The 24280-nt window shown below is 55.0% G+C and overlaps 1 protein-coding gene across 5 annotated transcripts in view; it reads left to right on the plus strand.

Moving 5' to 3' along the window:
- Positions 1–24280, plus strand: part of ZNF423 (zinc finger protein 423) — a 332672-nt gene that overhangs the window by 305038 nt on the left and 3354 nt on the right. For all 5 annotated transcript variants that reach the window (XM_073884396.1, XM_025852448.2, XM_025852447.2 and 2 more), the window contains one exon: positions 316–431. In XM_073884396.1, coding sequence (XP_073740497.1) covers positions 316–431 — 116 coding nt within the window. The remainder of the gene's footprint in view (positions 1–315; positions 432–24280) is intronic.

Below are 24280 nucleotides of genomic sequence, written 5' to 3' on the forward strand. Positions count from 1 at the left end.
CATTTTGCAAGTATTAACCCATTTGATCCTCCCAGACACCCAGTAAGCTACACCCTTTAATGATCCTCATCTTTTTCAGAGGAGGAAATGAAGCCCAGAGAGGTTAAGTGACTTATGCAATGTTGCACAGCCCCTAAGTGGCAGAGCTCAGCTCCACTGGCTCGAGCCCTCGCTAGTAGCTGCCGGTGATCTCCTAGTAGCCCCGTATTTGGCTGACTGTGTCCGTGGTTGGGTGATCCCTACTTGTGAATGGTGTGGCAGTGGCCGGGCTGGTGGCCCCAGAGTCTGAGCCCTGACGGCCACGTCCGTGTCCAGTCTTTGTCCAGGCCAACAAGTTGCAGCAGCACATCTTTGCCGTGCATGGGCAGGAAGATAAGATCTACGATTGCTCGCAGTGCCCCCAGAAGTTCTTCTTCCAGACCGAGCTGCAGGTGAGTGCCCTCGTCCGCTGCGCGCCCCTCCTGGGGCTCTTCAGGGCCGCCAGGGGCACTGAGGGGCTTGGGGTGAAGCCAGGATGGTGGGGTCTTGTACTTAGCCTTACCCCCACTCAAAAAGCAACAGGTGCTTGGTGTGGCCCCAGTAGCTGCCCTCATGGAGGCTGGTGTGGGGTGGCCTCCTGGGCCCTGTTGCCCAGCACTCCCAGATGAGCCGACCTGGAGCAGCCTGGTGAGGGGTCAGAAGGCTCTCGGTGGTGGTGTTTCTGTGCCAGCCCCTTCCCCTCTTGGGGAGCCTGTTTCTCCACCGATCTTATGTGATGATGTTCAACGGAGCTTTGGATCTGTGGCTGGTAGTCTCTGCAGCTTGCATGGCTGAATCCTGGGGCTGTGTGCAGCCAGGACCTGGATCTGGGGTCTTGGAGCCTCTAGCCTGGGAAAGCCAGAAAAGTGAGCGCAGTCGGGTTGGGCCCCAACTCAGAGGAAGGGGTGCCCACCACGGGTCCTGAGGCTGGTGAAGCCCTCAGGTACAGCACAGTGGCCCTTGTGAGGGGGCGCTGCGTGGATCGTCCCCCCCAGGCCCTTGCAGCCCCTCCTCCTGGTGTCCTACCTGTTACTGGTTTCTGAGGCTCAGACCTGTGTCCAGGTGAAGCTGCCTTCTTGCCCGCTGGCTTTTGCAGGAAATTCTTGTAACACTGGATTGGTCACATGTCCACCCAGAAATACCATGCACACACACACACAGAATACCACACACATAGCATAACACGGCACCTGAAAAAGAAGTACCACATGGACGTCCCCAGAAGTACCACACGTACGTGCAGGCATGCCTCGATACCGTACACGGAGAATAACACCACTTTCCCCACACAACATGAGGGAGGTGGTGAATCAGACACCAGCCCTCGAAGCTCCCTCTGGGCATTGACACGCATCTCCCTCTATAGTGTTGGCTTGGCCAGATCTGGTCATGTGGCCGTGCCCAGTTTCAAAGGGGACAAGGAAGGTAATGGTGCCCTGTGCCCAGAAGCAAAGGAGAGCTGGTGTTTGTCACACCCGCCAAGCACTGTGCACACCGTGACCCGCAGGGTCTGCCCACTGGAACTGTGCCCCGCCTGCCCACCCGGACGAGTGCTGACCCGGCACTCAGCAGTCACGCCCTTCCTCGGGGGTGAGGCTGAGGCCGCAGCAGCAGGGTTGAGTCATAACATCACTGAGGGGCAGCAGGGGGGTGCCCCTTTTCTGGGGTCAAAGGGGTACAGACATGGCCTGTGCAGCCTAGTGACACAACCCAGCTTGGGCGGTCACCCTGAGGAAATGAAAACAGGCCCCTGGAGGGTCAGTGGGGATTCACTATCCGACAGTCAGGGTCCTTTCCCACGGGCTGGCCCCATGTCAGGCCGGGCAGGGAGAGCTGATGTCATCCTGTCACGCTGTGGGACAGTTAAGGACCTAACTCTAGGGACCCAGGCCCAGAGAGGGGGTTCCACTTCCAAGTGCCACCAGCAAGGTGGTGACACACCCAGGGCCCACCGCTGTCCCTGCCTCGATCCACAGCCTGAGCTAAGCCTGGCTAGCTGCCCCCCCTCCCAGCTGACCGAGGGAGATGCATGCGGGCACCTGAACGGCGGGCTCTCCAGGGAGCCTTGCACCTGAGCTGGCCGTGCGTCCTGCCAAGTGCAGTCTGTGCCCCGCCATACCCTACCTCCCACCTGCCTTATCTGCCCGGTGCCCCTTCCAAAATAGTCCCCGGGTCCCCAGACAACCGAAGCTTTTTATAGCTCAACACGGTAGGCCTCTTTGAAACCCACCAGCTCCTATAAACTATGATTTACTTAAACTTTGAACTCCCTCAGCCCTCTGGCCCTCCCACGTTGTCCTGGATGCCGAGAAAGGGGTGCTGTCCTCCCTTGTTGGCCTGAAGGTTTTTCCCAGGGAAGTCGCCCCATCCTGCCTTTTGTGAGCTTCCTCCGTATCGCCGCACCGCAGGTCCGCCTCCTGATATGGAGGCCCAGGGAGCTGTGGACCCGCTTCGGCTGACCTTACCTGGGGCTGCAGACTGTCCCAGACATCAGAGTGGTTCCTGTGAGCTGGTGGTTTCCTGGGTCATCCCGTCAACCTTTAAGGCAGGTCCTCAAATGCCGAGAACTTCACTAAATTATAGCCTTAATGAGTGACCCTTTTCTGCAATTAATGTTTTTAATTACAGACCATTTAAATGTGGAAGTGTTGTAGCAACACCAGATCTACGCAAGTAATGGCTTTCCATAAGTAACTTGAATAGCAATTTTCTGGTTTTTGGAGAGGAGGGTTTTTCAGGCATCAAAGTTTTCATCGTCATTGTGTCATTAGGCAGAACCTGGGGCCAGCGGGCAGGTGCGCTATTCTCCAGGGGTGACATGTGGGGCTTTGTGTGTACAGCGGGATGTAGGGTCCTTGCTGGAGCCTTGGCTGGCTCTCCTGGCTGTATGTCATTTGAGGTCCTGTGGGGAGACTCCGGGAAACTAATGTTTTGTAGGCACAAGTGACTCTGAGCTGAGAGGTCTTAATATACAAGGCTTAGGATTGTTCTCATAGTAGAACTGGAAATTCCTGCTGTGAATATAGAGGTAACAGATGGGATTTGACCCCGGCAGGCTTGGTCTGTGTCCTAGTGATGTGTCTACCTCCAAACAGAATGTTCTCTTAGGATGCATTAACAGGAGCACTGTTGCCAGGATGAGGGAGGTGGAAGTCCCGTCTGATTTTGAGTTTCTCTGGCTCTGCCCGAAGACTGACATTGATTTCAAGGACTTGGGACAGACTGGAGCACATTCATATCAGAGTGATTAGGAGCAGGAGAGGGGACTAAGCTTTGCTATCCATTTGTTCAGAGCATATGCATGAAGGGCCCACTGTAGCCAGGCACTAGATCTAGGAACTGACAAGACTGTGCTGAATGAGACAGAGAAACACCCACAGGGCCTGCATTTAAGAGGGACTGATAGACAGTGTCCTGTCGTGCTCACCCCAAAGAAAATAAAATCAGGTGATAGGCTGGCGCGTGATGGGGATGAGGTTGAGTAATCCTTGGTGAGTGTGGTCAGGGAGGGCCTCTCTGAGGAGGTGGCATTTGAGCTGAGACCTGGCTGGTGAGAAGGAAAGTGTGTGGAAGACATCCATGAGTGCAAAGGCCCTGTGACCATGTGAGCTGAGCGTACTGCTGGGACGAAAGAAGGCAAAAGGCGGCTAAAGCCCAGTACGTAAGGAGGAGGGGTCTGGAGAGGGCTGGCAGGTGGAGACCAGGTCATGGCGGGGTTTGTAGGACAGCAAAGGAGTTTGGACTTTATCCCCATTGTGCTGGGAATCCAAGTAGAGAAGAAGCATTATCCGATTTCCACCCTGAATCAAAATGTAAGAAGTTTGGTCTTTGAAAGACACTGTTAAGAAAATGAAAAGTCACAGACGGGAAGAAAATATGTGCAAATCACCTGTCTGATAAAGGACTCATAGCCAGGACATATTTAAAAAAAAAAAACCCTCACCACTTAATAATGAAGGGGAATGCAACGCCACCACACACCTACCAGGCTGATCAAAACAGAAGCAAAAAGCTGGCCCTGCCGAGTGCTGGCCAGGGTGCGGAGGGGCAGCCGGAACCCCCGCACTGGTTGCTGGTGGGAGGCGGAAGTGTATGGCCACCTGGCGAAGTAGTTCGTGAGTCCCTATCAAGTTAAACATACACTTACCATTTGACCGAGCTATCCTCCTACTACGTGTTTATCCTGGAGAACTAGAAACATGCTCACACCAAAGCCTCCATCCCCCGCTGGAAGCCCCTTAATTGTCCCTTACCTCGGAACGGATGGATAGGTGTGGTACCCTCAGGCAGTGGCCCACTGTTAACACGCAGCCACTTGGATGAATCGCAAGTGCCAACGGATCGAAGCCAGCTTCGAAAGGCTGCATGCTACATGGCTCTATTTACCTGGTGTTCCAGAAAAAGGCAAGACTATTGGAACAGAGAACACGGATGGTTGCCAGGGACTGGAGGCGGGGGAAGAGAGAGGGGAGACTAAGCAAGGTTTGGGTACACACGTACGCACGCACATGCACACCCCCCCCCCCACGCACGCATGCACGCCCAGGGAGCTCAGGCAGCGTGCTAGGCTCTGGGGATCCAGCCTGACTCCTAGGAGCTTTCAGGGAACCATTCACCGGGAGAAGATGTGGGCAGATTGCTATGGAAGTGGGGGACAGTTGTCTTCAAGCATTTTAAGCTCTGTCCGCTTGTATCCTGTGGCCCCAAGACTTGGGGTAGTGGGCAAAAACTCAGGGTGTGCACAGGCATCACTCTGGGCTTAGTTTGAGCAGGATGGGGAATGGAGTTGTAGTGACACAGGGTGGCTTTTGGTTGCCAAGAGCAGGGAGAAGTGTTGTTTCTGAGGGCCCCTGTCCTTAAGAATCTAGTGCCCCTTTCTCAAGGTAGTGACACTCTGCCTTCTGCCTCTTTCTGGTGCATACTGTGTTCTCCTTCAGCCTGACTTTCTGGGCTTGTCTCTACTAGGAAAAAGGTGGCCGGTGCTGCCATGGCTTTTGTCATTTCTGCTGAGACAGACACACCTGGGTATTTCAACAGAGGGGCTCTAGGATGGGGATTTGGTGATGCAAGTAGTCAGAAGGAATACCCAGCCCACCCAGAAGTAGTGACTGCTGAAAACAGCCAACACGCAGACACCAGGGTTAGGGTTAGGGTTAGATCCCTGGAGAGGGAATCTGATGGTTGAGCTCCAGTGGTTGACAGTCAGCTGTCCACCCCTGCTCCACTGAACTGTGGCCCGGGGTGGGGGAGGGGAGCCCATGAACCTCCACTGTGTGGGAAGAATCTTTTCGAAGGGAGGGAGGGAGGGAGGAAGGAAGGGAGGGAGGGAGGGAGGGAGGGAGGGAGGAAAGGTGGTGAAGCCCCTGTGGGCTGAGGTGTCTGGAGTGCTGCAGTCGGGGAGGCAGGAAGCACGGTCTGTGAAGCAGCTCTGTGTTGGCAGCCTGGCTCCCTCACTTACGAGGTCTAGGCCTCAGTTTTCCTATCTGTTAAATGGGAGTGCTAACAGTTCCCACCTCATAGTTGTGTTGCGGGAGCCCTTGGCTCAGTGACTGGCCCACAGGCAACCCGGCTCATAGTATTCGCATTACTGGGACCCTGGTTATTAGCATATGATTAGCATGAGGCACTTGAGGGTCAGATGACTTTGCAGGGCCTCCTTCCACTAGGGCTTTGCTGTGATTCCGTGATTTCTGGCGTGAGTGTGAACACAGTGAGACGCTGAGTCCCTCCGTCTGTGGCGCCCAGCCACGTGTGAAGGCCGCGGGCGCGGGACACCCACACTGGGGCGCAGGGAGGAGGTGGGTGTGCAGAGCGGTGAGGCGAGGGGGGAAGGCCACAGAGGCCAGGGCTTCAAGACCCATTCCCACCTTTGGCTGCCTCTGGCCCGGGCTTTTCCTCTGCACCGTTTCCCTGGGCCTTGCCCGTGGCTCAGCAAAGGGCAGTATGCCGATTTAGTGGGGGGCCTGCAAGACAACTCTGTAAACCACAGACCCCAAAAATGTCAGGGCTGTTGGCCTTGCATTTCCAGCCTCGGGCCTCAGCAGATGAAGGCCTGGGGCCCTCTGGGCCCGTTGCCAGGGGTTAGCTGACCTGAGGGGAGGGGCTGGCTCAGCCGCCCAGCCCAGCTGTCTCGGAATCCCTGTGGACACCTCTGTGCCACAGACCCTGGGTGGGATGGCATGTCCTTCTGTCTTTCCTGAGGCTCACGGTAACCCGTTCTTCACTGTCGCTGAGGGAATGCATGCAGGGAGTGTGCGAATTACTAGCCCTACAGGGCTGGCCTCTGACAGGGTGAACGAGCTCCCCCATGACATTGGACAAGAAATAGTTTGAACAGTCACCTCCCCTGGGTGGCTCCCTCCTGGGGGCCACGCTCTAACCTAAGCATTTTGCACGGATTGTCTCAGCCCCACCCCATGAAGTAGGTCCTCTTATGCTCATTTACAGATATGGAAACTGAGGCTCCAAGAGCTTAAGTGGTGCGTCCTGGGTCACTAGCAAATGGCAGAGCCACATGCAAAGCCAAATTGTCTCTGCCACCAAGGCAAACAGAAACCCTCCAAAGTTTAAGTGAATTGCCATTTATATGAGCTAATAGATTTAAATGAGGCCTGCAGTGCTGATCTATAAAAAGCCTTCATGTCAGGGGACCTAGAAACTATTTTAGTAGTTGGGCCGAGCAGGTAACACAGTGGCAGGAACAGGGGATGCAAAAGGACCCGCTCGCAGGTGGGGCCCGGCGGAAGCGTGCTGGGGCCCGAGCTGCGGTGCCAGGCCTGAATGCAGCGTTCGCCAGGCTGCAGCTCGAGGCCTGGAGCCTGCAAACCTTGTGGCAAGCAAGGGGGTGAGTTCAGCTCAGGCTAGGCTTGGGCAGAGGAAGGATTAGGTCTGGTCGTGGAGACAGGGACCTCAGAAGACCTCAAGCTTCCTGGTGTTGCCATTTGCCCCCTTATGGCAGCCTTGCCGGGTGCTGTCACAGGGAGCCTCGAGCCCGAGGAAGGGTCTCTCCGATGGGGGACGTTCTGGCATTCCTGAGCTCGGGAATGGGGCTGGGCTGGGCTGGGGGGAGCAGTGGGTCTGCCCTGTGCCCTGGAATCTAGACTCCCTCATTGACAAAGCGACGGGCCGCAGGAAGCGCTCCCCGAGCCGGGGCCTGCAGCGGCAAAGCGGCCAGCCCTGCGTTGAGCGGGCGCATTTAAAGGATTAGCTCACGCTGTTTGCTTGTGTGTGCCTAATCATGCCGCTTCCAGCTAAATGATTACAATTGATTAAAAGCAGAGCTAGGTATTCTAACAAGCAACCTGGAGCCTTTCCAATGGGGTGAGCTGGGCCCTGCCAGGCTGAATCCTGGTACCCAGCCAGGGGGAGGTGTCTGTGAGCCAGGGGCGTGGTCTGAGCTCCACTGGGACCCTTCCTCTTGAGCGCTTGAGAACATTTGGGTTGACCCTTCCCCTCATTCCATTTTCATTTACGAATATTTGCTGAGTACCTACTATAGGGGAGCGCCATCACAGGGACCCAAGGCACAACTGTGAACAGGTTGACACGGTCCCTGTTCTCACCCAGCTGTCATTCTTTGGGAGATACCATCAGTAAGCCCGTGAATACATGAACTAGGTCATTGCAGACTGTAGAATTTTGAGGACAGTTAAACACTGTATGGTGATGGAGAATGATGTGTGTGTGTGTGAGAGAGAGAGAGTGTGTGTCTCGGGGCAAGGGTGAGGGGATGTTGAGGCTGAAAAACTGGATTGGGTGGTCAAGGAAGGCTGGCATTTCAACAGAGTCCTGAAGGTTGAAAAGAAGCCAGTGTGGGGAAGAGCTGGGGAACCATCTGGGGAAGGGAACAGCCAGTGCAAAGACTCAGAGGCATGGACAGATTTGGGGTGTCCAAGATACAGAGAAAAGGGCAGTGGGGCTGGAGGTGGGTGAACACCTTCTTGCTTCATTCATCGGGGCGATTTGGCGAGATGGGTGCTTCCTGGCTGCCCTTCCTTTCTTCTCAGGCTTCAGGGCTCAGCTCAGGGGGTCCCTTCTCTGAGAAGCTCTCCCTGATTCTCCCTCCTTTAGCGTCTCTGGCCCTGGGTTTTACCCCTCGATCCCTTTGCCAGTGCAGATTGTAATAACTATGTCTAGCCTGACTTCCCACCCAAATGTGAGTTTTGGGCCAGTGAAGACGCCCTCTGTCATCCATCCATCCATCCATCCATCCATCCATCCATCCATCCATCTAACCATCCCCGCATGTATTACCATATTTCTTGAGCTTCTAGAAAGGAGGAAAATAAAGGAAAGAGAACATAAATAAGGAAGGGAGAAAAAGAGGGAGGTTGCAATCAAGGGTTGCAGATTCCAGGAGCCCAGTTTTTAAGTTCCTGGTCCTTATAAGATGGGTAACCGAGGAGCCAGTTTCCTTGCCTGCGCGCTCCTGCCGTCAGATCCAGCCAGATAATTATAACTAATAATAATTAAAAATTAAAAGTGCTCTAGGCAGATACTTAGCATTTGACTCTTTGGCTGAGTTTTCTGTGAGTAGGAGCATCTCCCTCCAGCCCAGTCCCTGCCACCCCGCTGCTGCTGGGAGAGCCGGGCCAGGCTGAGCTCGGCCTGGGACAGCAACAGGGAGGTGCCTGGTGACACCCAGCTGTGGTTCCAGGGGGTGAGAACCTGTTGCTTGCTTGGAGTAGCCCTCAGTCAGTCTGTTCCGTTATTTGCCATCCTAGACATTGGTACCTCTCTGGCCTCAGTTTCCTCATCTGTAAAATGAGGTGAAACCCACTGCCTCGGGTGGGTGTGAAGATGGAGAGCCCACGTGTGAAAAGCACTTAGCATCTGAGGCTTCCTGCGGGTAAACCACGGCACATTCCAGGGCAGGATTGCTTTGTGACAGGACAGCGGCTCCTTTCACAGATGGGGTTCTAGTCCACGTGACGACACGGCGTGGTGGTGCCCAGCCTGCTCTGTGGACCAGCAGCCTGGGAGCAGCTCTGTGCCCTCGAGCAAGTCCCTGATCCTCGATGGGCCCCAGCAAATGGGGGGTCATGACAACCCCTTCCTGTGGGTGTTGGGGAGACGAAAGGCCATAGTCCCTGAAGGGCCTCCAGCACCGGGTGGAGGTTTGGGCAGCCCCAGCCACGGCTGTCATCGTCATCTCGAACGTGGTCTGAGTGCCGTGGGCTTTGCGTTCACTCCTTCGTCCGCTCATTCATTCAGTCCGCCGTGCGTGGATGTGCTCAGTGTAGCCCACAGGTGTTCACCAAGCGCCCTCTCTGTGCCAGATGTGTGCAGGTGTTGGGGACGCACGGAGGCCAAGTCCCTCGAATGCTGTGGGGAGAGGGACAGTAAACAGATGAGGACAAACAGAATGGATGTGTGTGCTTGCGGCATAACATAGCATAACATAGAGCCTATCAGCCAGCTGTTTCCTACACTGCACATGACCCGACATGACCCTACGTGACCACTGTGACGTCACAGGAGGCCTGGGGGACCCGGGCCTTTCCCCTTCCTTACTGTGTCTCCAGACGCCATCTATCTGTGTCTCTTGATCTGTGGGGTGCAGCCTTCCCTGCTCACAATAAGGTGGATCAGCAACATCGCCGTCCCATTCCACTGTGACCACTGTGGGACGCTGAGCCTCCTGAGGGGCCGTGTGTGGCTGTTTAGGGTCCGCGTCTGGAGAAGACTGAGGGGTGGCCACAGATGGCTCCTCGTCCTCCTGAGTCCAGGGCCTGGGCCTGAGCCGCTCACCCCAACATGGTAAAAGTGAGACTGTGTTTCCTGAGTGCTTACTGGGAGCCTGACTGCCTCTCTTCACACGTGTAGTCTTTTGAGACCTCGTGGTGACCCCACACGTGTGGCCTCCTATGATCTCCGTGTCACAGATGGGTAAACTGAGGCTCCCCAGGGTCACACAGCTGCTAGAGCTGCAGAGTGTGAACGAGGCAGCCTGACACTAATGTCTGTGTTCTTAGCCCTGAGGCTGAGGCAGCGGGACTCTCAATCCCTTAGGAGCCAAGGACAGGCCTCCAGGTGCTGGCTGCTGGTTGCTGGGTGCCGGGTGCTGGGGGCAAGCAGGTCTTCCCTCCCAGGGGAGTGACCCAGCTTCAGGGCATGGGACCGTTCTGCTCTGGGCAGGGGGGGTGAGCTGCGTCTGCCGTGGTCGCCGCAGAGAGGAGCAAGGGTGGAACAGGCTCTGGGAGGAGCCTCTGCCTGGATGTGCCCAGATGCCCTCATGAGACCCGGGGCTCTGCCCGCTTGAGCAATGAAGTGTGTGGAGGCCCAGGTGGGGACTCGGGGGGCTCCCCCCAAGGCCCAGCTCTGGGCAGAGATGGCACTTGGAATCAGCCTTGGGCTGCCTGTCTGCCCATCAGAGCCTGTCATTCATGCCCTAGGGCGGGGGGCCAACCGACTTAAGAGGGGCACCATGCCATCGCGACAGATGGGCACGGGGGAGTTGCCAGGAGCTGCCAGGAGCCTCCAGCCAGCGGCCGTTGTGTGTGCCGGGAGCCCAGCCTCTTGCCGGCACCGTCCCAGCCTGGACCAAATGCCTTCAGTTTCTCAGAAACAGTAATAATACTACATAATCAGTGGGTGCGGGGTGGGTCCAAGGCTCCCAGAGGTTGACCCCGTACAAAACCCTGCCTCCCCGCACCCCCCCCCCCCCCCCCCACCGACTTAGACAAAGAGGCAGCCGGATGGACAGGAAAGACACGGGCCTTGAGGGCTGGAGGTGGGGAATCTCCGAGTTGCTTCTTGCTGTCACTGCGACGTTGGGCATGCGACCTCCCTTCTGCAACTCACCATCCTCCCTGGGACATTGGGCCAGTGCTGTCTCTCCTGGAGGCTCCCTTTTGGAGCTCAGCATAAGCCTTTGTGAAACATGATCATAGTGCCCAGCCAAGGCTGGGAGGGGCGGGTAATGGCACCGGGGTAGAGTTGATGTGGTGTTGTTGTCCCGTTGTCACAGATGGGAGACTTGCTCTCATGCCATGTCACACAGCTAGTAAGAGCGGACTTCACCGCAGGACAGGAGAACAGTAACAGAAACAACCCCAGGCACCATGGGGGGCCCTTGGCATCCATTTTCCTGATTCATCCTCAGGACAATCCTATGAAGCCCATGCTGTTATTCTCCCCATTTTGCAGATGGGGAGACTGAGGCACAGCTAGGCAGTGGCAGAGATGGGACTCAAACCCAGACAGCCTGGTTGGCTGCAGAGCCCGAGCATTGAACCACTCGGCTAATAGCGTAGGCGGGCTTTTTTCTGTTGGTGAGCCCATCCACGGGAAGCATGAGGCCTGCTTTGTCTCTCCATACAGCAGTCTGCCATCCCAACTTGTGGAGAGCGGGGCTGGCTGCCTCCTGCAAGGGTGCCGGGTCTGGCATGGCGGCAGGGGGGGTGCTTCCCCCCCGCCAGCTGAGAGACGAGTCCTGGGTGCTCTTGGCGGAAGCCTGGATTGCACTCTTTGGTCGAGCAGGAACAATTACTAATGACATTTAGAAAGAAATTAATGATGAGAAATGCAAGTTGGCATTTCAGGAGCGCCAGTCAGCAGCCGTGTGTCTGCACTCACAGGAGAGGCGAGGGGTGGGGGCCGGGCACAGAGGGGAGTGGGGGAGATGGCAGAAATTAATTTTGCTGTGTCAATAATGAACATGGCCCCACTCGCTCTGCTTTTGGAGTTTAGACAAAATCAAACATGGGCTGGCTGGGGCTGGTCCAGCACTGCAATGAGATTCCTTGTGTCCTGGGATCTGGGCGGAGTCGGGTGACAGGTTTGGTTTGGTGGCACCAGGAGGCAGAGGACAGCCAGAGGGGAGGAAACAGCCTGAAGACTGGGCCATTTGGGTGCAAATCCAAGCACCACCTCTGACCAGTTGCATGACATATCAAGCTGCTTGTCTTTTCTGAGACTCAGTCTCTTCATCAGTAAAATGGGGACAATGGGGAGATGTAAAGATAATGTATGAAGAACCGCCGGCCCAGCTTGAGCACGTAGTAGGAGCTCAATATATTGTTAGGTGGTGCCACATTGCACTGATATACACCTTCTCATTATAACGTCTCGTAAACAGGGATAGCTCACGTGTGTTCTACTTTAATTGGTCATTTCTTCTGTTCACCGTGATACATCAAATATTAGAGCTTCTTATATGTTCTTTGGGTCTTGGATAAAATATAGCATTGATAGGAGGTATGGTAGAAGGTGAGGGGGACACAAGATGCTGAAATTGTCTGGGGCAGGGATTGGGGCTCCCAGGGGGGCTATAGGGGTGTGTGCCGACTCCTTCCCTCCCATCGGGTGCCCCAGAATGATGGAGAAGGACCCCCACCAGTCTCCTCTCATGTCCAGGGGAGGAGATACACACAAGGAAAAGTTATTATCGTAGTAACATTGAACATGTTGGCCGCATGGAGGGTGACAACTTAGAGCCCGTGGCCAGGGATATTGGAATCTTTTAAATGTTGATCTGTGTTTCAAAATGGAGATTTCCTATGCTTATAGTGGCTAACATATAGTGCTTATTGAGCGTCAGACCGTGTTCTTAGCACTTTTAAACGTTCAAAATGTTCATCCTCATAATGCCTCTATTATTAAAGTAAGGAAACTGAAGCACAGGGAGGCTAACCCTCTCCCTAGGCCGCGAGCTGGTCAACACTGGCCCCAGGCCCCCGGCCCCAGATTCTGTCCTCTTTATCATCACACTAAATGGGTAGAGTTGTTGATTTTTCTGCAAATCAGACCTAGAAATCCCTGGACCATACTTCTGTGTGACAGCAATCAGCTGCCTCCTTAAGACACAAGGATGTGCTCCCCAGCTCAGCACAACCCCAGCTGGTCTGCCCTACCTGGTTCCTTAGCCCCCTGGGCTCCGAGTCTCGGGCCTCTGCTGCAACATGTCGTGGTTTGCAGATATCTCATTGGCACCTCCACAGCCTGGGGCCATTAGGAGTACCCTTTACTCTCGCCATTTTGCAGACCAGAAAGCCGAGGCTGGGAAAGGACAATAAAGTAGAACACTTGCAGGGAGACAAGGGTCCCAGGGGGAAATGGGGAGTGTATTCCACCCACAGGGTTTGGGTGTTTGAGCAGGGGAGGCAAGAGTAGCTCAGTGACCCGTGCCCCCACCCCCACCCTGAAGCCAGACCCGAATGCCCACAGTCCAACAGCCACATCCCTGACCCAGGGCACTGCCTTAGTCTGCCATCCTTCCTTCTGAAGGTGTCACATCAAAAGTGTGGGGTCATCCATGCTTTCGAGTTGGCAGTGATGGCAGAACCTCATGGTTGGTATTCATTATGACAATATTGAATGTCTGTATGTCATTGTACATGTTGTGAAAATTTTTACACGTGTTACCTCATTTGGAGCTCATAACAAGGCTGTGAGGTAGGCATTATTCATCCCACTTCTCAGGCGAGGAAACAGGAACTTAGAGAAGCGAAGTGACTTGTCTAGGGTCACGGGTACAGTAAGTGACTAAAGTAGGATTTGGACTTCAAAGCCCATTGTCTTTCCACCAATCCGTCCACCTTCCTACCTACTTATGTATTCATGCCCTCCTTTCTCCTACTAGTCATCCATCTGCTACCCATCTACTCATCTATACATTCATTTGTCCATCCACCATTCAGCCATCTATCTATCCATCCATCATCTACCCATCCATCCATCATCTATCCATCCATCATCTACCCATCCATCCATCATGTACCCATCCATCCATCTACCCACCAGTCATCCATCCATCTTCTATCCCTCTGTCCATCCATCCATCATCCAACCACCCACCCATCCATCCATCCATCCATCCAACCAGCTAGCTACATCCATTAGTATTGAGTACCAAGTGCCAGGAACTATACTGCTTTCATGACACCTTCCTCATATACTCTTAATTCCATGCTTACTTACCTGCTACCCACCTCTCCCTCTACCCTACAACTGCCTATGAACACACACACACACACACACACACACACACACACACACACACACACCCTTCTGGTGAATTGAGAGGGATGGGACAGACTACAGATATAGATGATTCTTGGTTTGCCTCCCAGAAACCAGCGAGTTCTGCCTGGTGGTGGGAAGGAAGGTATAGAACAGACCCATGTGGTCCTGGTGGGGCAGGTGTGTGGGCAGTGATGACGTGCCCACAGTTTGGTTGGAAGCTGAGTGCAGATGAGAAGGGCAGACAAGGCATTGCAGGCTGGGCCCCAGTGTTCTTCAGCCCCATCAGTTGGCCCAGCTCCTGAGGAGTGGGCAGCCCCTCCATTCTGGGTGACAGGGACCACATTTGCCCTTTCCTTTGTGCCAGGCTGGACTTCTTCGAGTGGGCAAAGGTATACACCCACATGTTTCCACAAGAACCATTGCAATTATTAAATATAATCGGTCTCAGCTGCAGTTTTGATCACTGGGGCATGCACACAATTCATCACAGCAAATTAGGTCCACCTTCAGAACTTCTGGCTCTGCAGCCTGGGTGGGGGGGGGTCTGTCAGTAAGGGGAGCTGGGCCATATGGGCTCCAGAAGCCATTTTTGGGGGGGTGGTGATGGACCATGTTTTCTGAAGGGGCCCTCAGAATATCTGCCAGAACAGCTGTCCATCCATGGGGGTTAATTTTCTAGAAATTTCAATGATGCAGGAAAGTTTCCCTTTTAGCAAAAATTTGGAGGAAAGTAGAAATGGACATGATCAAAGTCCTAAAATATCATTTATAAAACCTAAAAGCACTGGGTTAGTTTAGGGACCTGAAATATGTGTTCTGTATAATTGGTGACCGTGTGACCTATTTTCCAGGACAGCTTTGATTTCAAGTATTCCATGGCGGCTATTGGCTATTCGTCCTGATTTTTGGCTTGTGGAATACTATGACTATATGTAGAGCTGGGTTTTCTCATCCAATTTTAATGAATAAAAATTTCAAGTTTGAGGGCGCCTGGAAAGATTTCAGAAACATTCAGGGGAACCATTGTCTCCCTCTTTTTTTTTTTTTTTTCCAACATGACAAAATATTTAATGCCTGTAGGTGTGCCTCCTGCTTACCTTCCTGTAGGTGTGCCTCCTGCTTACCTTCCTGTAGGTGTGCCTCCTGCTTACCTTCCCATCTCCCCAAGCACAGAAGAGGGAAGACTTCCGTCCAGCAAGGTTTGAGAGCTGTCAAAGCTCCAGTCTTCATGACATAATTTTGGGGGAGGCCTTAGGCCCCTGTGCTCAGGGGCAAGAGCCCTGGGTTGTGCATTCTCCAGAGTCTCTCTGTCCTAACGTGGCTGGGTCCTGGAAGCCGTGCCATTGACCATGGCATAGGCTCAGTCACTGCAGGGGAAGCCTGGTACAGCACGGAGGCAGAGAAGGTCTTGCATCCCTTGGCAGGCAACATGTCCCCTGGAATCTGCCGCAGCTTCCAGCCCCCACCATCCACCGAGGCCTCCACAGGCTGTCTCGTTGCTACAGTCTATGTAACTCCCAGCTTCCAAGCCTCGAGCCCGAGCTGTGAGGGCAGCACTCAGGACCGGCCCTGAGCACCTTGGCTCTTTCTGGAGAATATGCCCTCTCTCCTGCCCACCTGCCCACCTGCCCTCTGAGCCTGTAGGATCCCAATCAGTTTTTTTTTTTTAATCGTGGTAAAATACACATAAGGAAAAATTAGCGATCTTCACCATTTTCGAGTGCACACGTCCGTGGCTCTAAGTCCACTCACATTGTTAAGTGACCATCCCCACCATCCAGGACAGTTTTCCGCGGAACTCTGTCCCCACTGAACACTGAACTCCGCCTTCCCCTCAGCTCCTGGAAACCACCAGTCGACTTTCTGTCTCTCTGGATTTGACTACTCTAGGAACCTCACAGAAGTGGAATTATACAGTATTAGTCCTTCTGTGACTGGCTCGTTGCACTTAGCATAATGTCTTCAAAGGATCTCTCCGCTTTTAAGAAAAAAGCGTAACATGCCCTGGGCAGGGCGGGGCAGGGGGCGCGGGAGAGGGGGCAGCTCTGTTTCTTCTTCGCTCCCTGACCCTGTCAGTGGAAGCTTCTCTTGGCCCCCCTCACCCCCCTCGCTTGCCGGCTGTTCTCTCAGAAACGCTCGCGGAGTTTTTAGCAAGCGTAGGCTCTGAGCCCACGTGGGGGGATCGGCAGAGAACTGAGAGATGGGGTCCCTGCCTGCCGCGCACGGCCTGGTGAGGGCATTACCATGGCTGGGAGACAGCCAGGACTTTGCAGGTTGAGGAAAGTGCTAGAAGGACAGCTGTGCAGATGCAGACTGAGCTGCGTCGGGATGGGTGGCCCCTTGTTGAGTAGGTGGCAAGGCCTTTCTGAGGGGACAGAGATCAGATGGGGGGGCTGGGAAATTGGGGGAGCGTGCCGGGCAGCAAGAACGGCCACGAGAGGCTGTGAGTGGCTGGCCTATTTGGGGAGCAGGAAGAAGGAGGTCTGGGGAGCTCTGGCAGGGCTGTGGCCAGGGGTCTAGAGTTCTAGGTGTGGTGGGGGCCCACTAGGCGAGTAAGCAGAACTCTCCCCCCCCGTCTCTGCCCCTTGAGGACAGAACCCAGGCTGTACCTCTCATGGGCACTCCTTTGCCAGGGAGACGGAGCCTGGAGGGAACCCGGGTCATGGGCAGGTGGGGGCTTCCGGAGGGGTCCTGGTGGTGGTGTGGTGTGGATGGGTCCGTTGCACACCGAGGGGAGACGAAATGCCAAAACTAACAACCAACCCCTGAATCACTTCGTAGCACGTTGCCAGTGTAAGGTCTGTGTGTGCGTGTGTGTGTCTGTGAATGTGTGTGTACAGGTGTGTGCGGGGTTTGTGGGCGTCCGTGAGTGTGTGTATGTGCATGGGATTGTGGGGTATCCGTGAGTGACTGAGTCTGTACCTAGGATATCCATGAGTGTGTGCATGTGTGTGCATTGTGTATGTGTGTTTGTGATTGTGAGTTGTCCACGAGTGTGGTAGGTGTGTGCAGTGTATATGTGTGTGTGATTGTGAGTTATCCATGAGTGTGTGTATGTGTGTACATGGGACTGTAGGGTATCTGTGAGTGTGTGTGTGAGTGTGTGTCTGTGACTGTGAAATGTCTGTGTTTGTGTGTGTAGGTGTATGCAAGTGTGGGAAGTAAGACAGGCTCTGTGTACCATGTTGCGTTCACAAGCACCCCAAGGGGCAGTCCCCCACAATGCCTGGGGTGTGGTCAGTGGGTGACGGGTGGGGGGATTCCTAAGTTCTTTGGGAGAAAGGAAGGCACGAGGGGATAATTATCTAGACGCTTCAGGGGGTGGGAAGGGCACCCTTGGGCTGGCCTCTTGGAGTCACTGAGGGAGGGCTGCCTGGTCCCCCTCTCTGAGCTGGCATTTCGGGGCTCCCGTGTGGCTCTGGGGAAGGTGATTTCCCTGGTTCGCTAGCACCTGGCTCACCGGGAAACGTTCAGCTGCAGGTGGGGACACACCCAGGACGTGCAGGGCATGTGATCTTCACCTCGACTCTCCTTCCTCTTCTTCGGAATATAACATTCCTAGTCCTGTCCCTGGGTGAGGACCCTAAATGATGGTCCATGTGATGTCACTAACCCCTACCTCCACTCCTGCCCTGGGCGTCAGCCCGGTTGGTGTGCTAGAAAATGTTTGGGGCATCGTGAGGTCCCCACAGAATATGAGAGGCCTTAAGCTAGCAGCCTGTGGGCAGATTCAACCTGCAAACATTTTTTGATTGGCCTGCATTGTGCTTTAAACATTGAGACATATATATGTATATATATATTTTTTTTTTTTTTTGAGAGAGAGGGAGGGTTAGTGGCAGAGGGAGAGGGAGAGGGAGAAAGAGAGAATCTCAAACTGACTCCACGCTCAGCATGGAGCCCAGTGCAAGGTTCCATCCCATGACCCTAAGACCATGACCTGAGCCAAAATCAAGAGTCAGACATTTCACCGACTGAGCCACCCAGGCTATCTATCTATCTATCATCTATCTATCTATCTATCTATCTATCTATCTATCTATCTATCTATCTATCTATCTATTTTTTTAATCTAGTTTTCTAGACTGGATGTGAGGAGGACTGCCCCTTTCCAGCAAGGCTTGGGTTCTTGGGATGACACAGTCCCCACCATACCTTACTGCCTTGCTCCTGGCCTGGGCTGCACTCGCTTGCAGGGTGGACTCGACAGAGCCAGGCCCCTGAGCAGGAGGCCTCTGTCCGGGCTGGCTGCACACGGTCAGAGGCGCCCTGCCCACCGCAGCTGGGTCTCCTGGATGTCAGCTGCTCTTTTTCTGTACGGCTACATTTGCGGTGAGTTTGGTCCCTCTGCAGATGGGATGCCTCAGTCTTCCCAGAATGTTCTGTGTGTGGTCTTTGATTCACAGATGTGCTTTGAGGTGGGGAGAAAGACCCCTCTCCGGTCTTCGGAAGCTGTTGGCCCAGAGCCCTTTCAGTGGAGTCTCACAATATCTGGCTGATCTCTCCTCAGGCTCCGAGGTGGTGTGCACACTGGATCCCTGCCCCGCTGCATCAGGCTGCAATCGTATCTTTCAGGGGTCGGACTCGGGCTCTTTGAGGGCATATTGTAATATATATTTGAGATGAACTGTACCCCAAGGGCCTGGTTCTGGGCAGGCACTCAGCTGATGTGGTTGGAATGGACTTTCCAGTGACACAGGTGGTGTCCCCACTGGGAAGGAACCCAGGTTCAGAGACCGGGGCTTATGGTCACCTGACACACCACGGCCAGATTCCTTGATTCTCAGTCCTAAGTCCTGACCCAGAGGGGCCCAGCCACTGGGGACCCCCCGCCTCCCTTTGGAGAAATGGCAACATTGGTGGAGCAAATTAATGCAGGACTTGGGGTCAGGGTGGCCTCGGTTGCCGAGGTGGGGCAAATCTCTCAGCAGCCCTGATGTGACACGGCCGCAAAACTCCCGCTTTCTTTCACGCGGCCGCTACCTGAAGTCGCCTAGTTGCTAGTCAGCGATGCTTTGGGCGCATTTGCAGTCTGAAGTGTGCCCCCCCCATCCCCCAGTCTACTGTCCCTCCAGACAGGTATTAGTCATTTCCCTCTTTTGATGGGTGACTCCGAATAGGAGCCTGTTTATAGGAGCCTGGGCTCCCAATAGAAGGCTGCAGTTTCCCTCCTTACAATCTATTCTCCGGTGGGTTTTATTTCCAAAGCACAGCAGTATAGAACCTACCCCTTTGGGAATTCACTGGGCTTTTGTTTTTTTCCCCAGGACAACCTTTTCTCTCAATTTTCCCTTGAAGGAAGATGTTCTCGCACTCGTGGAACTGGTCGTTGGCCAGGCCACCTGCTGGGGTCTTTTGTGTTCTGGGTGCCGCAGGGCACTGGTGAGAGGGGTGTTGGAGAGGGGCTACAGAAACCCAGTGGTCAGTCCCTCTGGGGACAGCTCCAACAGAAGCCGTCTGGGTCCTACAGCTTCTCTTCACGTGCCCCCAGGGGACTTTGAGGGCCCTGAGTCTGCTTCTGCTCTTGGTTCTGCAAGAAAGCAGCGAATCCCCCCAAAGCCAACCCTGCTGCTCCCTGGAAGTTGGAATCTCCCTGCAGGCCAGGAGTTCCGGATGAATGGAGGCTCTCACCCGAGAGACAGACTTCCCTGGCTAAGCGGGTGCGACGCTCACTTCCCACTGCTCTAGAGTGGCAGACAACAGCCTGTGTCGCTGTCTGGGAGACAGGACTGGGGAAGCCTCGCACACATCCCAGAGCATGCAGGGAGCTGCTCTTGCCTCCGAGGACATGCCAGGGCTGTGTCCCAGGCCAGTGGGTGACTAGCTTCACCCAGGACCCCGATGCCAAGGAGGTGTGCCACTTCACACGGCCAAGCTTTCCGTGCCGTCCGTGTCCATGCTGGCTTGCTGGGTGGGGGCCATGGGGGGACACGGGGCGCACACACGTCATTGCCTGGACCCCCGAGGGGAGTGGCTGCATCACCGGGCAGGCATTTAGAGGGAACCTTGGCCATCACTCACTCCTAATTTTAATGACGTGCATTAGCTAAATTGTGTTCTGAGTATTCATTCAGTGCTGTTTATGGCGTGCTCTTGAGTGCGCTTACCGTTTGTCAGAAGTGCAAACTAGCGAACATACGAGCCTTTAAGACAGGCCATCTGTTCGTCTTAGACCTTTGGACGATTGTCAAACGCTTCTAAAAATAAGTGCTCACTAGCAGAGAGGGGCTGCCCAGGTGATACACAGCAGAGAGGGAAGCAGGGCTGCCTGCATCTTTACCCTCCCCAAAGGGAAATGTCTAACTTGAGTGTTGGGGGGCAAAAGGGAGATGGAACGCAGGAAGGGAGCAAGGGAGGTGGGGAGCACGAAGGCCCGGCTGGTACACCTTTCTGGCTGGAGGTGGAGCGTTGCCCCATCCCTTGCCTTTCGTGTAACTCCACAGCTCAAATACATTCGATGGCTCCCCATGGCCCAGATTTAAGGGCGAGCTGCCTCGTCTCACATCACGGAGTCTCATCAATAAGGCCCCCACCTTCCTTTCCAGGCTTGTCTCCATGGCACATACCCTGTGCTTCTGCCAAGCTGAATTATTCATTGTTCCCTCAGCATATGCTGTGCTTTCCACATTTCGCAAGCAGAACAGTGCCGTGGGTAAGAGCGTGCTCTACACACAGACTGCACGGGTGCGGGTCTGACACAGCCGTCAGCAGCTGCCACACTCGACACTCTCCACTTGCCTGCCTCAGTTTTCTCGTCTGTAAAATAGGGATAATCATTGTACGTCACTCGCGGGGTGGTTGTGAGGTTTCAATGAGTTAATATAACGAAGAGGTGAGAACAGTGCCTGGTGCACAGTGAACACAGGATAAATGTTAGCTGTGATCATTATCAGTATCATTGGTACCTCCATGTGCTTCTCTGGGCGGCGGGGGGAGTCACCCTCCTTGGAGAACTGTCTCTGTGTTTGTGTACACACACACACACACACACACACACACGCACACCGATGCAAACCCTAACCAAGCCATAGCACCTGCCAGTCAGAAGTCCTCTCTCCAAAGTCCCTTTTTGCGAAATGTCACCCCCTCCTTTGGCCAGGAGCTTGTCAGTGGCCAGGATGAGCCTTATTCTCTCTCTGTCTGATGCCCACTGCGTTGCATAGGGCCAGGCTCCGTGTTTGTTAAACGACCAAACAACAGAATCCTGCTTAGCTGGAACATGGCTGCAGTGTTAGCCTGAAGTGTCTACCTTTTCCCCTGGAGAAGCAGGGGGAACATCTTCCCATGGTTAAGGCAGGTTCTTGGACTTGGTCCCTGTTCCTGGAGAAAACTGTTTGTAAAGCCAGCCTCGCGAGAGCCCGGGAGTGGCCTAGCTGTGGGCAGTGGGGAGAACGGGCATTGACCCCAGCCTCTTTCCCCACCTTGAACCCAGAAGGAGGTGATGTGGGGTCAAGGTGAAGCCAGGTGGGTTCTGTAGCGGAGGGTGGATGAAACATTCTTGGGGGGCGGGGTTGCTAAGCATTCCTGCACCCTTAATTTGCCAGGGATGCAAGGGCCAAGCCCTGGGACCAGTCCTTCTCTGGTGCCCCTTGAGAGTGAGGGTCTCCCCATGGAACTGTGAGCTCCTCAAGAGAGGGCTGGAGCCTTGAACTCTTCATGCCAGTGCCCAGCTGGGGCTTGACATCCGGGGAGTCCATGAACAGCTGTGGAAGGAACGAGTGAATGAGTGGGTGAATACATGGATGAGTGCATACCTCCCTCCCCCACGGAGTCTCCACGCACCTCCCCTCCTCACCAGATACCCTACTCTGTCCCCTTGGGTGGGGGAGGGAGGGCAGTGAGCTGGGGGCACTGAGGCTGCGGCCAGGGGCTTGTGGGGCGGGGACATCTGGAGCACTCCCGAGATCTTGCCGGCCCTGAGAGGAGGAGCTGGGAGAGGCACAGTGTTCAGACCATCAGACCTCCGTGCAGCTCCCACTGCAAGCCCTGAACCATGTGTGGTGCCAAGGGGTCCGGGATCCAAGGAGGGAACCAACAGTCCTTCCCTCACAGAGCTGCCTGTCTGCTCGGGAAGATGCTCAGGGGCACCATTTACGGAGCACTTCCTCTTGGCCAGGCCTGGGGGTAGTCCGTGCACATTATTTCCTGAGTCCTCAGGGCCTCTGAGGAGGAGGGCTCTGTTATCACCACCCCTCCCCCAAGCCCCAGAGGTCAAGGAACTTGCTCAAGGCCACATGGCTATCAAGCACCAGAGTCAGCATTCAAACCCAGGACTCCACTCGTCTCAGCCCACCGGGGCTCGCTGCCTCCTTGTGATCACCCAGGGCAGTGGTGCCCAGGCTCAGGGCCAGGTGAGGTGCTAGGACTTCACGGGCATTTTGTCCTCAAAAGGAGCTGGGGCCCCGCAGGGGCAGCTGAGAGTGCTCTCCGAGAGGGATGCGCCTCGCAGAGACCTCTCTGGTCTGGGTCTGTGCATTTGGGGTGTGCGGAGAAGCCTCCTGTTGCTTCACAGACCGGGTTTGCCAGGCCGGCCGGTGGCCAGTACCTCTGGTCTCCGCTGCTTGACACTGTGGTGGGTGGTGTCAAAGGGAGACAGGCAGTGTCCCAGATCAAGGGACGGAACACAGAGCCAGGACCTCGAGAAGAAACCCCTGTGGCGGACGAGGGAGGGGCGCCCTGGTGAGCACTTGGGTGTGTGATGGTGGTGAGGAGCGGACTGGGTTGAGGCAGGGATGCCTCCTGGTTTGGGTGAAACCAGAATGGGACCAGGCCAGAACCTCTGGCTGGCCCCCTCAAGCGTGTGTCAGTGATTTGGGAAGCCCGTGGATAATGGGCTCCCTGCTCCTCGCATGTTCCCTCTGTGCCCAACACACACCCTGGCTTGGGCTCTAGATCGGGGTCATGTTGCTGCTGCATGCCCAGCGCCAAGCATGGTGGCCATCACCCAGCAGGGATTCAGGGAAGGTTTGTTGAATGAGTGAGTGGTCATGTAACTGAATGCAGACCTGGGACAAAGGGCTCCTTGGCCCGAGGGCTCCGTGGACAACTGACAACTCGCATGGAGAGAGGTCTCAGCAGCACCCCCAACACTCCCTCGCCCATCACTGACTTGTGGCCCAGTGTGCCAGGCCTAGGCCCCCGAAACAGGTCCTAGCAGAAACCTCTCTCCCCGAGAGCCTCGTGCACTCTGCTGAGTGAGTGCATCTCAGCAGCAAAACAGGGCCCCCCATCCCTCCCTCCCTTCCCCCTGTTTTATTTTTCTCACCTGCTTCTCGGCCCACACCTGCGTCTCCCTGGCAGGCAGAGAGGCCCTTGTGGATGCCAGGCCTCCTCCCTGGGCGCCTTCCAGGCTCCCACCCCCACCCCACCCCCAGCCTTCATGGTGCTGGGAAAGTGTTTATCTGCAGGGTTGGTAGTATCTTTAAAAAACGATTTTCTTCCTTCTCCGAAGGGGCTAAATATAGCACAGGCGTAAATAGAGAGATAGACATTAAGCCAAACGCCCTTGTGAGAGCCATGCGGGTGGACGCGGCTCTTGAAGACGGCCTGACGAAGCCCCCCCGCCCCGCGAACCACAGCTCCAAGCCGCGGGGTAGGAGCCGCGGGTCTTTGGGTTTATTCAACTGTGCTGATCGGCGGTGGCTCTGCCAGGAGCCGCTCAATGCGCAGGTGTGTAGGGTGATTGGTGAGTCCTGGTGACGGGTCGCCGCCACCCCCTCTACCCTTCCAGCAACTGTGCCTTCAGCCTGTGGAGGAACCGATGCCCTCCCTGGCCGAACACCTGGCCTCCTCGGCGCCCCCCACCACACTCACACTTATTGGGTGGCATGGGCCGTTCTCTCGCTGAGCCACCATCTGCACCATTAATCCTGCACAAACGTTTGGGTGTCTGTGTGTCTTGAGTACCTCCCCCCCATCGGGCCCCTTGAGGGGGGTGGGCCCAGCTGGAGTCTTCCCCTACCCTGCACTGTGCCCAGCCCAGAGCAGAGCATCCAGCAGGTAGTTAACGCAGTGCTGAATGAATTCTGGTGCCCGGCCCCCTTGGGGCATCAAGTTTCGACATTTCCATCTGCTGTGACATCCCGGGCTTTTGTTCTTGTAAAACTCTAGGGAAGGAAGTTTTACCCTTCTGTCTCAGAACTCTCTTTGGGGAAGTTCTTTCTTGAGTCTCACTGAAGGACTACCTGCTACTGCTCCTTAAGAGGAAAGGCCCACTGTGGTTTTCACCTGAGAAGTGGCGTTTATTCTCCTATTTTCCTGACCCGTGGGCCTACGCATAGGTTCCCGCCTCCTGGAT

Source organism: Callorhinus ursinus, unplaced genomic scaffold (assembly GCF_003265705.2).
Source record: "Callorhinus ursinus isolate GAN/ISIS: 27379988/994484 unplaced genomic scaffold, GSC_fseal_2.0 scaffold56, whole genome shotgun sequence".
NCBI lineage: Eukaryota > Metazoa > Chordata > Mammalia > Carnivora > Otariidae > Callorhinus > Callorhinus ursinus.